Source organism: Dermacentor silvarum, chromosome 8 (genome assembly GCF_013339745.2).
Source record: "Dermacentor silvarum isolate Dsil-2018 chromosome 8, BIME_Dsil_1.4, whole genome shotgun sequence".
NCBI lineage: Eukaryota > Metazoa > Arthropoda > Arachnida > Ixodida > Ixodidae > Dermacentor > Dermacentor silvarum.
In genome coordinates, this window is record NC_051161.1 from 140817567 (window position 1) to 140838255 (window position 20689).

The 20689-nt window shown below is 44.9% G+C and overlaps 1 protein-coding gene across 5 annotated transcripts in view; it reads left to right on the top strand.

The window, feature by feature from the left end:
- Positions 1 to 20689, top strand: part of LOC119461731 (thiol S-methyltransferase METTL7B) — a 108457-nt gene that overhangs the window by 77638 nt on the left and 10130 nt on the right. For all 5 annotated transcript variants that reach the window (XM_049672060.1, XM_049672059.1, XM_049672061.1 and 2 more), the window contains exons 2-3: positions 4405 to 5018; positions 9012 to 9161. In XM_049672060.1, coding sequence (XP_049528017.1) covers positions 4569 to 5018; positions 9012 to 9161 — 600 coding nt within the window. In that variant the 5' untranslated portion in view covers positions 4405 to 4568. The remainder of the gene's footprint in view (positions 1 to 4404; positions 5019 to 9011; positions 9162 to 20689) is intronic.

A 20689-nucleotide genomic window follows, 5' to 3' on the forward strand; every position in this document is an offset into this window, starting at 1 on the left:
CGCACCAACTGGCCCAAGAGCTTGCGCTAAGATTTCTAAGCGTTTACTATATCGGTATTCATAAAAATAATTTCTTTGTTTTTTTCCTGATTACTTGTACCCTAATCTTCATCGCTTAGCCACCTTTGCTTAAAAAATACTAATGAAGGGAAACATTGTCATACACCCGAAACATACAAAGGAAACCCCACGAGTTTCTCAGAACGAAGATCTCAAAGTTGAGGGAAAATTCGTGCTGGTCGGGGATGCGAACCCGGGACCAACACATTTTCGGGGCGGTCGCTCTACTATCTGAGTTATCGAGGAAGCTAGCAGATCGCCGGGCGAGGGCGAATTATCCGACAACTGAAAGCACACGGACACAGAATATGGCAAATCAATTCTCCGGTATTCGGCAAGGTGGAGGGAGTATCATGAAAGTGGAAAATTGTCATCCACCCAAATGTAGCAGGAAATTACAAAGCAATGGCAATTTTTCTCTTTCATGATACCTCCTACACCTTGCAGCATTCCGCAGAACTCATTTGCCTGAAATGATGATGTTCAGTATTACACTTCCACAATGCTCATTTCCCAGTGTAACTCTAACACGACAGAAAATAAAGCATAATACCTGTTATTGAGCTTTATCACTAATGCCAATCATTGCAGCAAATGTGAAAATAGAACATTACGTTTATTATTCTCAATGCGAGCTGTTGGTATTTTAGCACAAGCAAGGGCTATTCTTCACCTGAAATACTGTAGTTCGCATACCAATAAGAGGTCGGTTAGAAAACTGTTGGCAAGGACATGAAAGAAGCCCTCGAATCCGCCTTCTTCATTTTCCTGTGCTGCCCTCTGCCGCACGCCGCCGGAAACGTTTTGGAAGGGTGCCGGGGCTTTCGCCGGTTGATTTGTGAACCTGCGCAACTTGGTCTTTATTTTATGCCTGCGCCCTTGTTGGGTGCGCATTTCGTGGATCGCGAATAATTATTAATGGCTTCTGCGCGGCAGCATGTCGTTCCTAGAAGCCATGTAGCACTCACTAACGATATATATAGGGTGAGCAGGCGTGAGTGCGCTGTTTTGTTTATATGTCGGGCCGATAAAGGCACGCTGAGTTCCCTCTACCGGTGCGGCTGCTTTGGAGTTTGTTGTCGCTAACTCCTGCACTTGCACCTCGCTTTTTTTTTCAATTCTCTTTGCGCATTCTTTAGATATTTTGCATAAATAAGAAGTTTTCGAGGGCGCAGCCTTCCGCGTCGGATTTAGCAAAGCGGTGCACTTGTTTACATTGACATCTACAGCCACAGATCGTTCTTAGCGTCAAAAATTGGGGAAAAGGTGCATTGCTGATATGAAAAAAGATGTCACAACGTCGAATAAAACACACATACCTGCTCATATGAGCCGCGTTATTCCACCGTGAGCCGAGTCAGTATGAGCGCCTGAGCTACTCAACAGCGACTGCGATCCGTTTACAAATATCGGGCTGTTAATTTTTTACTGATTCTCGCTTTTCTTTAACTTCATCATACTTAGTTTTCGCACGTCATAAAGCATTATTAGAGAAAATTGTGCTGACATAAGTGCTCATATAAAGGCCGCATTTTTCTCCCGCAAAAACGCGGATGCCATCGCTGACACTGTTGGCTGAGCGAGGCGGCGGTTTATGCAGCTGTACCGAATGTACCGTCTCTTGTCTCGCGTTTGACGCAGAGATAAACAGTACATCTGAGGAACTAAGAAATGTGTCAGCACACCAACACGTATAAACCCACCCATCTACGTTGCGAATACAAGCGGCAGCCTACGGGAACGGTGACGTTCCCGTAGCCGTGCTGTGCACAGCGCTGTGTCGCCGCTTGCAGCTTATTCTGTACGCGCCGTGCGAAGCGAAGAGCAGTTTATTTCAAATCGCTAAGGCCAGAACTGAACTATATAAGCAGTTTCCTTCGTCCTAACTTGCTTACGTTTCAGTATAGTTCCGCCGGTAGCGGGTGCACGTACTTGACGGCTCCAGGCCTAACCTACGCTGCAACAGAATCAACATTGGCTCGAAGTTCATGTGCACGGCTTGAGAGGGTCGAAGCTTGTGCATTTCAACCTTTCAACTTCGTAGGCATGTTGTGACTCGCTTTGAGCGCGATTGTTTATGTATACCAACGAAGGCGTTGCGGCTATCGCGTTATCGGTTCGATGGCCTATCGCGCGGGGTTCGGTCGAACGATGGTAGGCACGGTGATTTTATCGGTGCCGTCGACAAGAAAGCCCGTCGCAGTACCAAAGTCAGTCGTATGCTACGCACGCTTTCAGTACCGCAGCGACGTCAAGCTATCAGTGGAGTTTCAACGCGGTACATGGCATGAGTTGGCAGTAGCGCACGTGCGAGCGCTTTTTTTTTTTTTTAGGGGGGGGGGGGAATGGGGTAGAGAGAGAGAGAGGGAAACAACTTTATTTATCCCATCTTAAGGGAAAGGGGCTGCGAGAAGAAGGCGAGATAGGTTGTCCTACTCGCGGTAGGCCGCCTCTACCACCTCAGCCCACCTCAGGATAGCTTCCTGAAGTTCGGGGTTATGGCTGCGCATGGCAGCCTACCACAGCTCCCGACTACTTAAAGCTCCACAAAGGGGAGGGGGTGGGGAGTGGTTCTTGCATTGCCACATAATGTGGTTTAGGTCCACTCTGCTAGCGGGACAAAACTTGCAGGCTGAGGTAGGGTATATTTCAAGGTAAATTTTGCGACGTAAGGCAGGGGATAGGGGGACGTTTCCCCGAGATGGCGCCGCACGGCCGCGCGCGCGACCCTTCCAAAACTTTTCGCGACTAATCCGCCTGGGCAGGGCGCATGCGCCGTCGGGCCGTGAAAAAGGCGGATTCAAGCAAAGTGTCGCGAGCGGCCGGTCGCGCGGCAATTTTGCGTGTATTCGCGAGCTTTGACGCTCGCAAAAACACTCTTTTGTAGCACGTATTGAGCTGTTTCGGGAGTTTTTCACGCTGCTCTACAATTTTCTTATTGACACTTTTCATCTAATTATATTATTTGAGAACTCTATTAAATAATTTGACTAATTATGTAATTAGGCGGACGGCAAAAATAATCTGAGTATCTCTAAGCGACGGCAAGCGTTACCTTGGTTCTGTCCAGATACGTGGCATTTGCATATTTTTAAATCTTGGTGCATGAGAGTTGGGACGCCCTGTATATCTATTACTCACAGAAAAGGAAGACACGGACACACATCTGGAAATGATATCAACAAGTGCTTCACTTTGTCCACCTCTAAAAATGTTCAGGTTAAACTTAAACCGCTCTCCAAATTGTCATGAGTGACAGGCGAAGCACGCGCGTGTGTTGCGAAGACGACAACGACGCCGGTCGGCAAAAAAGGAGCAAAAGGAGGAGTGGCGCGTGACCAAAGAGAAAAAAAAAATGCGGTCTGCGACCGCGACGAGAAAGTAAGGAAGCGAAAGGGAATGGGCTGACGTGGCAGATCAATGGGTGACGTAGCCTGCGGCTAGTGCGGGCGTGTCTGGAGCTGAGCTCTGGAGACGGCAGCGGGTGGCTCACAATGCCTGGCCCGGAGAGGGAACCCGCCGCCACCACACCGGCCCGCCGTCGTTCTTCGGGGTTGCTACGGTGCATGCATCGCAGTACCCGGGCAGGTTGCAGTTCCAGCCCCGTCCTGTGCCCCGGACGCCAGCCGAAGCTTCAACACTGCTGCCACTCACCGAGCCCCGTCCTGTAGAGAGGCGGCTGCCCGTGCACCAACCGCAGTCCGTGCTACGGCGGCTCCCTATTCCTCAGGCCCCGTCCCATGCAACGGCAGCCCCCTGACGACCCCACCCCTCTTGTGCGACGGCGATTGCTCCGAATCCGTGACAAACGAGCTACGACGTCAGCGGCTAGAACTCAATTTAGAGAGGAACTGTTTATCCTGTATACATATTTAGGTGTTCATAACGCGAGTGCAGTGTTTGTTAAGAGCTGTTTTGTTTGATGGTTTTTTTTTTCAGCTACAAATGTTGGTTTTATATGAGCAATATTTCCCTGGCTTTCCCTAGTCTGCCGAAATTCGTGACACAAATGTTTCTCGATAGCCTACAGTTTGAAATTGTGTTAATTTCTTGGGCATCAGCGAAGTGTCAGCTTCTAAATTTGAAAAGCTTACCTAAATTAAGTTGATTGTCAGGCGCTTGATCAAATTAAATGTCTGATTGTTTCCCGTCTTTCTACAAAAATTCGCGATGTTGAAAAAAAAATAAGCTAGCAACTAAAGCCCTTCGTTACCTTATTTGAAGCTTAGAACTTCTGATTGCCAGTAATTGCCAAATACGGCATCCGTTAAACACTCATCTAGAGTTATCGTGGGGCTCTGTGTGTTGTGGTTAACGGGGATATTTTCTTCTCTCCTGTTTCAGGGGCGCCGAAGTTGTCGTCACTGCATAAGACCCTCACCTTTCGGCTTAAAACGTGCTCACCAAGTTTTTGGTCATTCGAACGTATATGCGATGCTGCACTGAACTAATGTGCGTCCTTAGTAAAGTAACCTCCGCCATATCCAGCTCAAGGAAACTAAGAGATCATGAGCGGAAGCCAGTGTGCGCAATTGGTCCAGCAACGGCAATCCCTCTGCCGAGACTTTTCAACTACGTATGCCATTAATAAATGGGTGTACGCATTTCTGGGCCACATTTTCATCATCGTGGGAAGCCTCGTTGGTCTTTCCCTTCTGCCTGCGCTGCTGGTCAGCAACCACTTGCATCAGGCCTTCTTCGCCTCCTTCTACAGAATGTGCCAGTGGATCTGGGGAAAGAGCTTTGCCGAAGTGCGACGCAACCTACTGGTGCGACTTGACGACTTAGTGTCACACAGCGAGTCGCTCAAGGCTCGAGGAGCCGTGCGTGTGCTGGAGGTAGGCCCCGCCTTCGGACCCAACCTGGAGTTTATGCGTCGACCCGTCGAGTACTGGAAGGTGGAGCCAAACACTCAGTTCGACGAAGCGTTCCGAAAGAACCTCGAGGCGAATCCAAAGGTACGTGCTTCTTATTTTAGTTCTCAGTATTAGCGCAGGCCACAACAGGAGATTTTTCTGAAACGCACTTTCACCCCATGTGCATTTTATTTTATAATTTGCAAATACTGTTGTTTCATTACATGCATTCAATTTCTACAGTGTGGATTTCTACAAAACCGCAAGTTTTTTCGCTGGTAATGGTAGACCATCAATATTACCATTTTACTAGCACCTGGACTTACACTGGACTTTCAGATTTTGTCTCACTATAACAAAAAATTCTCTAAAAAGTATTTCTTGTGGTTTGATGAGGTTTTACTTAAAATTGTGCCATGGAATCAAGTGCTTTGTAGTTGAACATTAGGTAAATAGTTTTTGCAGGTTTAGTATCGTATTTACTAATGAGTTTAAATCAAAACATGTAGCAAACTTTCAACTAAATGTTTTGTTTCTATTTGGTCTTGTTTTATAAATAACATTCTTTTATAATTATGTGCTTGCTAAACCACGATCCATAAAAATGTTACTGTAAAAAAAAAACTTTTTTTATGGTCTGTGTGGTGTACTGGTGTGTATCTATGTGCATAAGGCGAAGCATTCTTGGTGTGATTGGATTATGAATCAAGTGTGTGTGTATATATATGAAGAGTGGTTTTCTAGGTATAAATATTAGTATTATAGAGAAGCACGCTATGCGAAGAAATGATTTTATTTGCAGTGAATAATAGACAGGCTGCCTAGTATATACTTATATTTACATGATGTACATCATACGTTCATTATTTGTTTAAGCTTTCAGTTGTGTACATAGTGTAGCGTTGCGTTCGTTGTTTTTCTGATGCGTCGGTTCCTTCTAGTTCAAAATTTGAACGAGCACTGCACGTTCGCGTCATCGCACGCGAATGAACATGACGAGGTTCGTGAGTGCCATGATTATCAGGCGAGTCTGTAGGGAGTATCCGAGTGGTGCAAGAAAGATACATGCCGTGTGGCAACTTGCCGGTGGCGAAACGACGATTGGCGATACGACGGTGGACGAAAACGCTAAAAGCCGGCGTATAGGTACACACTTCGACGGCGACACAATCACAAACCTCCACTCCCCCGAAAGACGACTTCCGGACTGAAACTGAAGCAACGTGATTTTGTGAGCACAAAAAAAAAAAAAACATTCACCGACGAATACGATACTCCCTGATGCGAATTTAGAGCGCAGCTGTATAGGTGGTTCGAATTCGGGATTATCATCATCATCCGCCTATATATATCCACTGCAGGACGAAGGCCTCTCCCTGTGATCTCCAATTACTCCTGTCTTGCTGATTCCAACTTGCCCCTGCAAATTTCCTAACTTCATCACCCCGTCTAGTTTTCATCAACAAAGTCACTCCCTCAGTAGCACAGGAATTGGCCTCCCTGGTGCAGTATTCGGCCACTACCTCCCTCATGACTCCTACAATTAACAGATGGCCCTCAGTCCCCAGCGGCTGCGGAGCATCTGACCAAGGCGGCGGTCAGACCTGCGACGCGGCAGAGGGCGCTAAGAATCTGTGGGTCCTGACAGGCCGTCACTGGAAACTGAACCCAGCAACGTTCAACACGCGCACCCTCTCGAGAGAGGCTAGCTTAGCAGGGCTTTTTTGAGGAATTATCAAGCATTGTCTGGGATATTATTGGCCTTAGTGAGGTTAGAAGAACTGGTGAGGCTTATACAGTGCTGGCTAACGGCCACATCCTCTGCTGCAGAGGTATTCCAGATAAGAGAGAATACGGGGTAGGATTTATAATCCATAAGGACACAGTGGGCCACATTGATGAATCCTACAGCATTAATGAGAGGGTAGCAGTCGTCGTAAAAAAGCTGGATAGGAGGTATAGAATGAAGGTAGTACAAGCCTACGCCCCAACCTCCAGTCACGATGATGAAGAAATAGAACAGTTTTATGAAGATGTTGAATTAAGAAATGCGAAAGGTGCAAACTCAGTATACTGTAGTCATGGGCGACTTTAATGCAAAAGTGGGGAAAGAGTAGGCTGGTGAGCAAGAATTCGGGATATATTATCGCAAATAATTCGATTCCTAACGCCAGTGTGCTTTTCGGCGGCGGTGCTGAGCCTCTGCTCGGGCAGCTTGTTTAGCAGCAGCAGCTGACCAAGCATTTCCACCGGTTGAGTCGTTCAGTGTTCAGTAAGAAAGCGTGAACACGCCAACGCGTGGCTCATGTGGAGCCCATTCTCTATAGCGGCGACCGAAGTCCACGTCAGCGCTTTCCTTCTATATATGGTATCGGTGGACGCGCTCGCCGCATGCCTGATCGCCGCCGTGGCGCCCGTCTCGTGTGGTAGTCCGCTTTCCTCTTCACCCTTTCGCCATACCCTCCTTCTCCGCTTCCCTCCGCACGCTCTCTTCGATATCACCGTATTTCATCCCGCGCTGCACTCCGCACTCGCTCTTTAATCTTTCGCAGTGCTCGTTGGCCCGTTTACGCCGAGGGACGCGGACGCTCTACGCCGGGACGGGCGCCTAGGAGCTGCGCTCTAAAATGACACAACGCCACTCAAACGAGTCCACTATAGAGACAACAAGAGGGATACTACATATGCTCTCGCATATTGGTTAGAAACGTGTAGTATGAGAAGCCGCCCACATTTTTCTCCGCCCCGAAGTCTACTAGAGCCTTCCGTTTCACGCAGACTACATCATTGGCCGACATGTCTCAGCACAGGACAGCACGCATATCACGAGGCGGCCCGCGTACACATGCTATTCGCGTGTACTTTCGATAAAGATACTCCGGATCCCGGGCTCTGTTATCTGCTAAATTTAGCAATAAAACAACAAAAATATTTTGTATATAATCACTGCAATAAATGTAGACAGTCAAGCGCATAATTGCTCTAATTAAGAAAATAGATTTGGGGGTCTTTTTCACGCTTTTTCATATTCGGAATTGTCCCGCTATAAGTGCACCTGCTCTCGCAACCAAGTTGAGGGGCACCTTTGTCGCCGACCTGCTTCACTGAAAATTGACACATGATCTCAAAGAATCAGCCTGCGTTGCCATATTATACGCAGACCGACTATATGAGATGCACGGGGTGGGGAGGGGCCGCGGGGGTGCGGGGGGGCGTGATCTTTATGGTTACTTTTGTGCTTCAATGCATCAAACGACATTTTGTTAAGGTAGTAACTTGAACGCCAATGCATTTCTTCGCAATGTTCGGGAATTAATACCTCGAAACTGGTGTCATCTTGAGAATTCGTTTTAAGAGGATACGCCTTGCGAACTCCACAGCAACAATTTGTAAGTTTGAATATTGGCCGCAAGATAATTAGTTAAAAACGTAATTATTTATTTGTAATTAGTCGATTATATTTTTATGTTTAGTTAAGAACGCAATTACTAATTTTTTATTTAGTTGATTATGCATTTGAATTTTTTGTGCAAGTAATGTCCACCTGTTCGAGTAGACCAGCTCATGAACTAGAATTCTGCAGTATGTCACAGGCAAACTTGAAAGTGTTCACTGAACCAAGCTGCATATTAACGGCTTGTGCGTCTCAGAGCCGAGGCAGATTGATTCCAATGGACTGCGACGACGACCAGCTATTACGTTTGCGAGAGAAGGCGCCGCGCTCGTTATTTGTTTCGTTCTGCTAAGTTTTAATAAATCGTTCCTTTTTTTTTCTACAAGAAACCTTGATTTCCGTCCAGCGTAAATGGAGGTCGGGTAGCGGCAAGGCCGAATTCGCAAAAAAAAATCTTGGAATGAAGTGGTTGCGCATGTTTTCTTTATTGAGGGGAAAGTGAGCCCACGAGCGTCTACTTCTAAGGCCTACATGTCTTTGTGCAAACTGCTGCAACTAGTCAAATAAAACTGCCTTTTATTGAGTTCAGTTATACTCCTAGTGTAGCTTGATGGGAACCTCTGCACTAAGTTCCAAACATATCCATCCACTCAGACAAGGCTATAACAATTCTGAGAGCTATCGGAAATGACCCTACGCAGGTGCAGCTGAAACGTTCCATCTGCGGATACGGCGAGAACATGGACGTGCTGCCGAACGGCTACTTTGATGCAGTGCTGTTAACTTACGTACTCTGCTCTGCGCAAGATGGCCGCAAACTTCTCGATGAGTGCAAGCGTGTTCTCGCAAAGGTGAGAATGTTTTATCTTAAGTGGCCTCCACGTGAGTCATGAAATATAACTGTAGCTTTCAGGACTTGGTATTTTCATAAAGTTTTATTGGAAATACATGGCTGTTCAAAATACCCCCCATGAACTCTTATCATAATCCCAATGTTTATACATGTTTATTATAAGTTCCCTTTTATCAGGTCGCAGACCACCAAGGTTACCGATAAGGGTGTAAGAAACAAGTGCCTTCCTTTAATAGGGCTATCTTGAAAGGCTTAATATTTTGTCATGGGAAAACGAGACAATTCTTGCACAACAAAGCTTCTCCAGCTTGCATTACACCAGCCTTTGTTTCTTAGCTCGATAACAGGCGACAACTGGGGTAAACGCATAATTTAATAGGGTGATTTAAAGTTCTGGCAAAGATCATTTGAACATATAGAAGAACCCAGAGGAAAAAAATTGGTGTGGTTTAGCTTTGGTGAACCCTGGTTGGTAGCGATAGCTTCACTGCCCTGGCTAGGCCCATTGTCGGGCTGTGGCCGAGGTGTCATTTCGCAATGATATACGGACATGTTTTCAATGAATACAATGTTTATTCATCATGTTTTTATGCATATGAAGACACTATGGTGATTAGTAAGGTAGTGAGACTTGGTTGCAACTCGCAGCCGGGCCCAACTGTACTCGGGTAATGGCGACAATGTCTTCTTGCAGGGCTCCGTAAAGGCCTGAATATAATCCGACGTAGCGTGAACGCGCGCACACGTTATGTCACGTTGGTAAGAACAACCGCGGCTATAGTTCTACCGTTGCCGCCGCCAACGTAACCGGACGCGCGGCCAATGCGCTCCGACGCGCCCGGCGTCTGATGACGCTCGCCCGGCCGTCCGCCCGCACGCACGCACACACGCGCGCGCACACACACACACACGCACACACACACACACACACACACACACACACACACACACACACACACACACACACACACACACACACACACACACACACACACACACGCACACGCACACACACACACCGATAACGTCGAACTATAACGCGCCTTAATGCTCTCGTGTGGGTTGACCTCTAGCTCTCAAGGTGAAAGCTGTTCAGTCGCCAACGGCTGCCCGAGGTATCGTGATGAAGCTTTCGCTTCAAAAAAATTATTTCTGAGACCTCACCTAATTGACATTTAGCGCCCCTATTAAGTGCTCTTGGCTTTGACGGACGAAATTGTGGATGGCTCAGGAATACTGTACCTAACATTCATTTACCACTCGTACTTGTCAGCATACGCCAAGCTATCGCACACTCCTGCTTTTCACCACGCAGTTCAACCGAATGTAGATGCAGACATGCAGGTTCCAATACGCGATTCCTCGACTCTATTCACTGCAGCATAGTATGCCGTCAAATTAGCTGATAACATGGAAAGTTTATAACTGCACACGCATAATGCTAAACCCTCCACCAATTATTGCAACTATAATGCAACTACGCTTAAAATGCCGTCGTACTTTAAAATTCAGTCCTCATTTTTATTGAAGATTTACGCTACAATCCGAAAATGTACTAAACATACGCGACACTTGTGCAAATGCAATTGGCCATGTTATGTCCGCCTTGCAATGTAGGTACGCGAGGCCTCAAATCTATCTATTGCGTTTACTATCATCTGTAGACACGAAGATATCTTTCGGGTGCTACTGCTTTTCAAGTCAACTCTTATCACCGACGGTTATGTTACGAGAGACAAAAACCTTATTATTGTTTAGATGCTTCAGCAGGTGCTGAAGGCAGCATCCCCTTGTGCGCGGAGAAAGCAACCGTCCCCTCGTGTTCTTTGTCGTTACAACAGTTTTAAATCGAATAGCTTGCTTTGAATATTTTCCTTGTTTTGTTAATGGTCAGTGGTCGTACTTTCACAGCCGATACAAAGGCGTCGATGCAAAGGGTGTGTGCTTTCGTGCAACCTAGTTGCGGTGGGCACTTGTCGCTGTACCGCAGTGCTGTAGTGTGAGAGCTTTGGTGCACCTGTGGGTTTAGATGTCGCGGTGGAGCGCTTAGACTAGCATTCTAGACTTGTGATGACTAACATCATTTTTCTATACAGAATTATGTGATTGAATAACAAATGCTAGCTAAATAGGCTAACATAAATGAATATACGCCTTCAAGTGCCTCCTTCCTTTTATTAAGCGATTAGCTGCCTTGAAGCGTTCCTCTATTCCATTACATTAATAATCATGGTCGTTGATTTCTGCTTATTGTTACATTTGCGTTAACACAGGTGAAAGTGGGACAGAAGAATTTTCATACCCACATACGTTATTGACAGCTGAATTCTCGGCTGCCTTTCTCGTCAGTAACGACACAACGGCCTAGACCAAAGCGGTGTTAATTTTCGCAAAAGCTGCCGACAGTAATAAACCTAAACGACTTTCATACAGTTCTGCAAGGATGTGAATAGCCGTACTCATTTGGGTATTATTTTGAAAACAAAAACCGGCAAGGGTGCCAAAGGGATACCAAGGCGCTGAAAATGTTCGAGTGCTTTATTTCGTATTGTTTTCTTATATCGCTTACTTGTTCTTTACATGTAATATTTGTCACTCAAGTGGGGGCAGAGAGGGGGTTGGAATTCGGGTAGCGTAGGATAGAGCTGTTCTGACCAGAGATAAGAGCTAAAAATCAAGCCCATGCTTATATTCAAGCACAATGGTTATATTCGAAAGCTTCCTTTAAAACAGACATACTCGATTGTGCGTGTATGTTTAAAGTGCGGATGAGGTATATCTGTACGTCGAGCAAATAACAACCGACTCAAGTTATTCAATAAATGTTATTTCTCTCGGGGCACAAATATCTGCGTGTAGAAGAGAAAATTTAGGTTCTATCAAGTTGTGACCAGGCAGGCTGAAGTGTTAACTGACCACTTTGGGATGTATATTGACTGTGTCCGTAATACGCCCATGTATTGGAAATTCATTGGCTCCACTGTTTTGACGATATTGCTTGCGGCAAAATTATTACAGAATCTCAACCCGTTTAGGTGTCTTTGAAATAACAGTAAAAATTAACTGGAGGGGTCTTTCATGTCAAAACCTGGATATTATTATGAGGCATGTCATAGTGAGGGACTCCAGATAAATTTTGACCACCTTGGTTCCTTTAACGTGCACCCACTGCACGGTACAAGGCCGCTCTTGCATTTTGCCTCCATCGAAATGCTTCCATCACCACCGGGATTTCATCCCGCGACCTCGTGATTTGCAGCGCAATGTCGAGGCAACTAAGCAACCACAGCGTGTCTCGGTGGCTTCAGCTTTGCACTGTGGAACGCGAGGTCACGGGTGCTATCGCCTTCGCGGCGATCGCATTCCAATGTGGGCGGAATGTAAAAGCGCTCTTGCTCCGCTTCATCATTATCATTATCAGCCTATATTTATGACCACTGCAGGATGAAGGCCTCTCCCTGTGATCTCCAATTACCCTTGTCTTGCGCTACCCGATGCCAACTTGCGCCTGCAAAGTTCCTAACTTCATCGCCCCAACTAGTTCTCTGCCGTCCTCGGCTGCGCTTCTCTTCTCTTGGTATCCATTCTGTAACTGTAATGGTCCAGCGGTTATCCATCCTATGCATTACATGGCCTGCCCAGCTCGATATCATCATCATCATCAGCCTATATTTTATGTCCACTGCAGGACGAAGGCACCCTGCGATCTCCAATTACCCCTGTCTTGCGCTAGCGCATTCCAACTTGCGCCTGCAAATTTCCTGACTTCATCATCCCATCTGGTTGTCTGCCGACCTCGACTGCGCTTCCCTTCTCTTGGTATCCATTCTGTAACCCTAATGGTGCACCGGTTATCCATCCTACGCATTACATGGCTTGCCCAGCTCCATTTCTTCCGCTTAATGCTAACTAGAATATCGGCTATCCCCGTTTGTTCTCTGATCCACACCGCTCTCTTCCTGTCTCTTAACGTTAGTCCTAACATTTCTCGTTCCATCGCTCTTTGTGCGGTCCTTAACTTGTTCTCGAGCTTCTTTGTTAACCTCCAAGTTTCTGCCTCATATGTTAGCACCGGTAGAATGCAATGATTTTACACTTTTTTTTTCAACGACAGTGGTAAGCTCCCAGTCAGGATATGGTAATGCCTGACGTATGCACTCCAACCCAATTTTATTCTTCTGTAAATTTCTTTCTCGTGATCAGGGTCCCCTGTGAGTAATTGACCCAGATAAACGTACTCCTTTACAGACTCTAGAGGCTGACTGGCGATCCTGAATTCTGGTGCTCTTGCAAGGCTATTGAACATTATCTTTGTCTTCTGCATATTCATCTTCAACCCAATTCTTACACTTACTCGATTAAGGTCCTCAATTATTTGTTGTAATTCGTCTCCATTGTTGCTGAATAGGACAATGTCATCTGCAAACCTAAGGTTGCTGAGATATTCGCCGTTGATCCTCACTCCTAAGCCTTCCCAGTCTAAGAACTTGAATACTTCTTCTAATCATGCAGTAAATAGCATTGGAGCGATTGTGTCTCCTTGCCTGACCCCTTTCTTGATAGTTAACTTTCTACTTTTCTTGTGGAGAACCAAGGTAGCTGTGGAATCCTTGTAGATGTTTGCTAAGATATTCACGTATGCCTCCTGTACTCCTTGATTACGCAATGCCTCTATGACTGCTGGTATCTCTACTGAATCAAATACCTTTTCATAATCTATAAAAGCCATGTAGAGAGGTTGATTGTACTCCGCAGATTTCTCGATTACCTGATTTATGACATGGATATGATCCATCGTAGAATATCCCTTCCTGAAGCCAGCCTGTTCTCTTGGTTGGCTGAAGTCAAGTGTTGCCCTGATTCTATTGGAAATTATCTTGGTGAATATTTTATACAATACTGAAAGCAAGCTAATGGGTCTATAATTCTTCAGTTCTTTAACGTCTCCCTTGTTATGGATTAGTATAATGTTGGCTTTCTTCCAGCTCTCTGGTACACATGAAGTTGTGAGGCATTGCGTATAAAGGGCCGCAAGCTTTTCAAGCATGATATCTTCTCCATCTTTGATTAAATCTACTGTTATTCCATCTTCTCCAGCAGCTTTTCCCCTGGTCATGTCTTTCAAGGCCCTTTTGACTCCAGCGCTAGTTATAGAAGGAGCCTCTGTATCTGGTTCATCACTATGTTGAATGAAAGTAGCTTGCCTGTTTTGGGCACTGTAAAGATCAGTATAGAATTCTTCCGCTGCTTTTACTGTGCCATCGAAATTGCTGATGATACTACCATGCTTACCTTTCAGTGCATACATCTTGCCTTGTCCTATGCCAAGCTTTCTTCTTACTGGTTTAATGCTGCGTCCATATTTTACGGCTTCCTCAATCTTTCCCACTTTATAATTTCGAATATCCCTTACTTTTTTCTTGTTGATTAGTTTTGAGAGTTCAGCGAATTCTATCTGATCTCTTGAGTTGGACATTTTCATCTTCTGTCGTTTCTATATTAGGTCCTTTGTTTCTTGGGAGAGCTTACCTACTGGTTGCCTTGGTGCCCTACCTCCCACTTCAATTGCTGCTTCTGAGATCAACCTAGTTACGGTTTCATTCATTACCTCTATGTTGTCTTTATCTTCCTTTTCTAAAGCTGCATATTTGTTTGCAAGCACCAGCCTGAATTGGTCTGCTTTTACCCTTACTGCCTCTAGGTTGGCCTGTTTCCTCTTGACTAATTTCACTCTCTCTCTCTTCAAATTGAGATAAATCCTAGACCTCACTAACCTATGGTCACTGCACTTAACCTTACCTAACACTTCTACATCCTGCACTATGCTTGGATCAACTAGAATATTAACTAGATGTCAACCACAATATCGGCTATCCCCGTTTGTTCTGATCCACACCGCTCTCTTCCTGTCTCCTAAAGTTAGGCCTAACCCCTTTCGTTCAATTGCTCGCTCTTTGTGTAGTCCTTGACTTGTTCTCCGCTTAGGTGCACGTAAAAGAACCCCAGGTGGTCAAAATTATTCTGATGCCCCCCACTACAGCGCCCTTCATACTCCACTTTGCATTTTCGTAGCATCAAAACGGACAATTCACTCTGCGTCATCTTATATAAGGGACACATTTGCGCTAGCTGTCATCTATACAGATCTAATGTAATAAAAGGCACAGATCCTTGCGGTACACTTGATGTGACACCGATATGTAGACTGTGCATCATTTGAAACAAACTATAGACTACCTTTTCTCCATACACCTGCGTGAAAACTAAGGCACATCCACTGAATTAACATTTTAGCTATGCAGTTATCTGCAAGAAATCGCGGATTGCTACATCAGAAGTTTTTTTACAGCTCGATGTATCCAATTCGCTGTTTTTCGATTATCTATTGTGACAGGGAAATCGCGTGTGAGGCTTTCTGAGAAAATAATTATGAGTGCCTTTGTCAGCCCCTAATGGTGTCCCTCTGAATCATTGGAAATTTATCAAAGAAGCAATACCCGACATATATCAATATTAGCTTCACAACAGGAACTCATTTGAGAGCACATGTACTGTTCCCCTTGTGGAAAACGAAGCGGTCTTGATGTGGGGTATCTAAGATCAAATTAACGGTGTGTTTTATTATTGACATTCTAACATCCATTCACTTGAGAATGCATAAGTTTTCTTCGTGGACAAATCATACAAATAGTTGTAATTCCTCAAGAGTAAACCCGCAGGGCATGGCTGCATATTGTGTCAGACACGTGGTGTCATCTACAACTGGCAAGTAATTGGGCATGCGCAGTGCAATGTAGACTACACAATAAACCGTCTTTCTTCAGGTTCCTGCCGTCCTGCTGTCGCCTCTGCCCTTTCACAGTTCGATACATCGAACTGTGAAACTTTACAAATGTGTATTTTATTTTGTAAACAAGTACGGCTCAGGAATAGAGCCAGTTTAGCATGGTTCTTAAAGGTAATAAATGTGTAGGCGTTTCAAAAGCCTACACATTTATTACAATTAAGATTATTTTTAGTTATGACATCACTTTTATAAAATATTTCGAATGAACCTGCTGCAATCGGCTGCTGCATCGGCTGCTGCTTGAATGGAATCATCGCGCTACAAGCGCAGATTTGCTTGGTTTGTGCTCAAATTGAATGGCAAGAAGCTTCTGAAGTTCAACTGCGCGAACGTCCACCTACGGTAGCCACCTAAGCCAAGTTAGATCCGATATCATTCCTGCCAACCAGAGTTAAGCCCTAGCAAACCAGTTGAGTTTACGATCGGTGGACCTTGGTTCAGACGTAAACAGTTGCGACGAAGCAGAATGCTTCCAGTTTTGGCCAGAGGTTTCAAGTAAATGCTTGCCTTCTTCGTACAATGACCATTCAAACCTATAAAGGCGCTAAGCGCTAGTAGCACTGCTCTCTACATAGAAGTTGCAGGCAACCTGACTCCTAGTTGAGTGAAAGTTCACTTGCCCGGTCAGTGCGCTAACTGTAAACACCAGTAAAACAGTGAATGTTACTATTCACATCGTAAAAATATCCAGCAGGGGATGGGTCCCCGCGTGGCACTCGGGTCAGATACTGAATTTATCGTCAATGAGCGGGATTTTCGAATCCTTGTTTGTGGGGTAATTGAATGCTGGTAATGGTAGGTCTGAGAAGACTTTCTTTTGAGTCCTTTTTCTTCGTATTTTATTTGAAAAAAATGGTTGGAACTTTTTTGACAAACTTACAACTTAAACGCATACTGTTTTAAAACATTCGAGAACCAATAAAGAGAAATTGTCATGTGTGGAAATGAGGAAAGCTTTACAAATTCAAAAGAAACTTGCATATCAGAAAAACATTGTGTCTAATTCCTTTTTGAAGCGCAACAAATGCTCATCAGATAATCCATTTATTTGTTTAGTCTAACGAGAAAGAGCACTAACACGAAATTAACTGACATGTAATCAAATGCAAGAAATTTTTACAAGGAATGTTCATTTGAGTAACATCGAAATTACCACCGAAACTTGTGTTTAATGGGACTTACCAGGGAAGGCTTATCAATATGTTTATTATACACTGCAAATTTTCATACAAATTCATACAAACTTACTTGGGGCGGAGATAGGATATTGTGACGCTTTTCAAACATTATCGTAAATCGTAAGAGGAAAGAAAAAAAAGAACTTATGCTACAGTGAAGCAAAACAGAATAACACTTTATTTGGCTTGGGTTGACACGTGGAAACCTTCAGAATGAAGTTAAAAGTAAATGCGAAGGTGTATTTCATGCAGATAGCATAGAGACACACACGCGCAAGTGCGGGTGCACAAAAATTATACCGAGCCTTTGGTTAAGCGGAGTTGCTGACTACTAGAGAGTACGACGGACGACTTGAACGCAACATAGTTTCAGAGGCAACATGCGCATGCGTACGTAGCGCAATTCGAATCCATTTTATCCACGAGAGGCGTTTACTTGCTCATTACCTTGCAGCCGCAGATGCACGAAGCGAGATTTCAGGTTCTTTTTTTTATTTCTCCCACGCGGCCAGTGCTGCCGCGGATGCGCCGAGGCTAGTGCCATCTGATGGTGGTGCAAGGTACCCAGCGGCGCGCGTGCTCCACTGTGATTGGTTAGCCTATTCAGCAAGAGAACAGCCAGGTCGCCGCCACGGCCATGAAATCGGGCCAGGTTCGCAAAGAAAAGCTTTATTTTAATAACAGGGGAAATGGCATTATATTTATGCGCCCTAAAGAGAAAATAAACAGTGCACAAGCCTGAACCATATATTATGGTCCATGGAAATCAACACTTTAACATTGCCCATCGATTTTCTTCAAACTTATGGCAGAAAACCGGAAAGGGATTCATTAGAAAACATGATTTTAAGACGGCAGAAAGACACACGCAAGGAAGAAGGCGCATGGCGCTTTGTGTGTTTCTCCGTTAGGATTGTGTTTTCAGCGCCCTAAAAGCATGCTTTCCAAATCGTACCAACTTGCCCAGTCTACAAGAAGTATTATGAAGACATTATTTACTTCACATACAAAAATAACTTGGTTTCTTCGCCCTGCAACGTGCCTTGGAAGGTGGTTTCTTTTCTTAATAGCCGAGTAGAAGGAAAACAGGGTTTTCGGCTAGCGCCTGCAAAAGTTTGCTAAGCTATAAATATGTGATCAAGGCGCAGGAACATGTTTTGAGATAGTGCTTTACTTCATGCAGTGTAAATGGTATTTTTGTTCTATATTTCATGAAAAACGGCAAGCCATTATAAAATTCTTGTATCTAGCTTTATTACGTTAGATATCAGAGCATGATATAAGGACTCTAGATCCCATGTGCTTGGATATTACGATGCATTGGCAAGGAAGCAGCCGAGTTTTCTTGTTGTCTACCCTAATCCTACATGGACATCTCGTTTTATATGGGAACATGCCAGTTTAAATGTGAATGCTTAATAATAATATGGGATTATGGAGGCCGGGTAAAAGAGAAATACATGATTTTCCAGTGGTGTAGGCATAAAATAGGGCAACTGCTCACTGGCCTTATTCGTTTTTTGTTTTTTTGTTTTTTCAGCGATTGTAAATGTGTTCGTGGTGTTTTAAAAAGTGCTATTGGTTGGGTCGTCAAGGTGTTTCCTAGAGAGCGGATTGGCCTGGCTGTCTGGGCCGGCAACTGCATCGCCTGTCCGTCGTTTTCGCTGTTTAGCAATTTGCTACAACGTGTGAGTGAGTCCCATGTCGCGCAGATATACGAGTAGAAGGCGTGAGAACAAACACACAATTCAGGGCCCTTCGGGAAATATCTGCGGCACGCACGCGCGCGGGAAAGTTTGTTGATTGCATGTTGTCAAGTATAGTCTCTGTTTCCACACAAAAGGACGAAATATCCCACGTTGCTGACATTTTCGGCCTGACAGTTAGATAGTTCACCAAGTTCTGAATGCCTATGCTGGAGTGTCAGACAACCTGTTATTTTATTTCTCTTACTATTGATTTTGACAACTGAGTGGTTAGCAGACTTTTCTATTCTACCTTCTTTAAAGTACAAGTTGGCACAAGCATTAAGGATAATCAGTGAAAGAAAACTGATACAGTCGTCAGTGAGGAGCCTAATTTGTGCGCTAAGGCATACATAAATGTCATATAAATATACTTAAGGATAACGTTCCTAATGATAAAGCCTGGAGAAACTTCAGAATTGAAATGCTCATGCGAATATAGAAAAATGTAAGCGGTTAGACAAGTGTAAAATAAGCTCAAACATATTGCAACAAAACGTGTTAATGATGGTGTGCGGCAATTAGCTACTGCACAATGTTCAGTTTTGTAAACGGGAATGACAGATGCTGTTTTTCAGTCATTTCGGCAACACGTTTTGGGAGCAATGTTTTAACACGAAAGTATTTTATGTGGGGCTCCATTGAAAATTGGACCATTCTACGCGTATCAAGCCATTGCCGTTACGCTAGTTTCCTTGCATCCACGCGAGGTGGTCCTACATTTTCATTTTGTGAACTGAAAGTGGGACGGTTGGAGAACATCACGAGATAGCGTGGCGGTCTGCGCATCATTAAGGCACCCCATTACTAAGCCAGGCTTTCAGGGTGGGGACACGGTCTACGCGATCGCCGTATTACTTCTAATCTCTACACCCCGCCTTGGAGCGCGTATGAAAAGCTTCGTAATTTTGGCGAAATGGTAGGCATTTACCCGGGCAAATGAAGTCATAAGTAAACATTTATTAAAGCGACATGCGCGATTTCATAATATATTCGCAAGAATGTTTTAATAAGAAATTTAGGCATTTAAGATGCAGGTTTCTTCAACAGCTCTTTTTAACTGAGAAATGCACTTGAATTGAGAAATCATTTTTCTCGGCAAGCACTGCGCCGATTTGGGAGACGTTTCTTGTACGTAAAAAAAAACAACCTGCCGACTGCATAAAATATGCACGCACACATTTCCGCGCATAAAAACAAACACGCACCAACAAGGACGCCGGCAGACGCACACACACACGCATATATGTACGCACATTCACACAAACTTGCACGAGCGCACGCACAAACACATTAACGACACACAAAAATACGCAAATTATAGCATAGACACGCATGCACAAACAAAAAAAAGGTCACAGGTCTGCGCGGCACCCGCAGCACAATCACAGCGTAAACTAGTGGAGCGGCTCAAGAGTAGCTCCAATTTCGGCACCACGCACACCAAGGTCTTCGCGAGAAAGTCTTTTCGCCTCGTTTTGACGAGAACGACCCGAACTGTCCACCAGGCATCGATGGAGAGCTGCGCACGATGCGTTTGCAGGCACGTTAACTAGATGGCGCCACCATACTTGCAGAAACCATGGGGATCACGTTTTCTTTTTTTGCGCGCCTCGTTTGCATGGCTTCTCGTCGTCTGCGCTTTAACTTAAAGGCCCCACCATATTGGCGGAGGCTCGGATCGTCTGCCCCTGTGTTTATTGAGCCTTTTCGCGGAGCAGTTTGTTCTAGAGAAACGAGATGGCGCCGCCGTAAG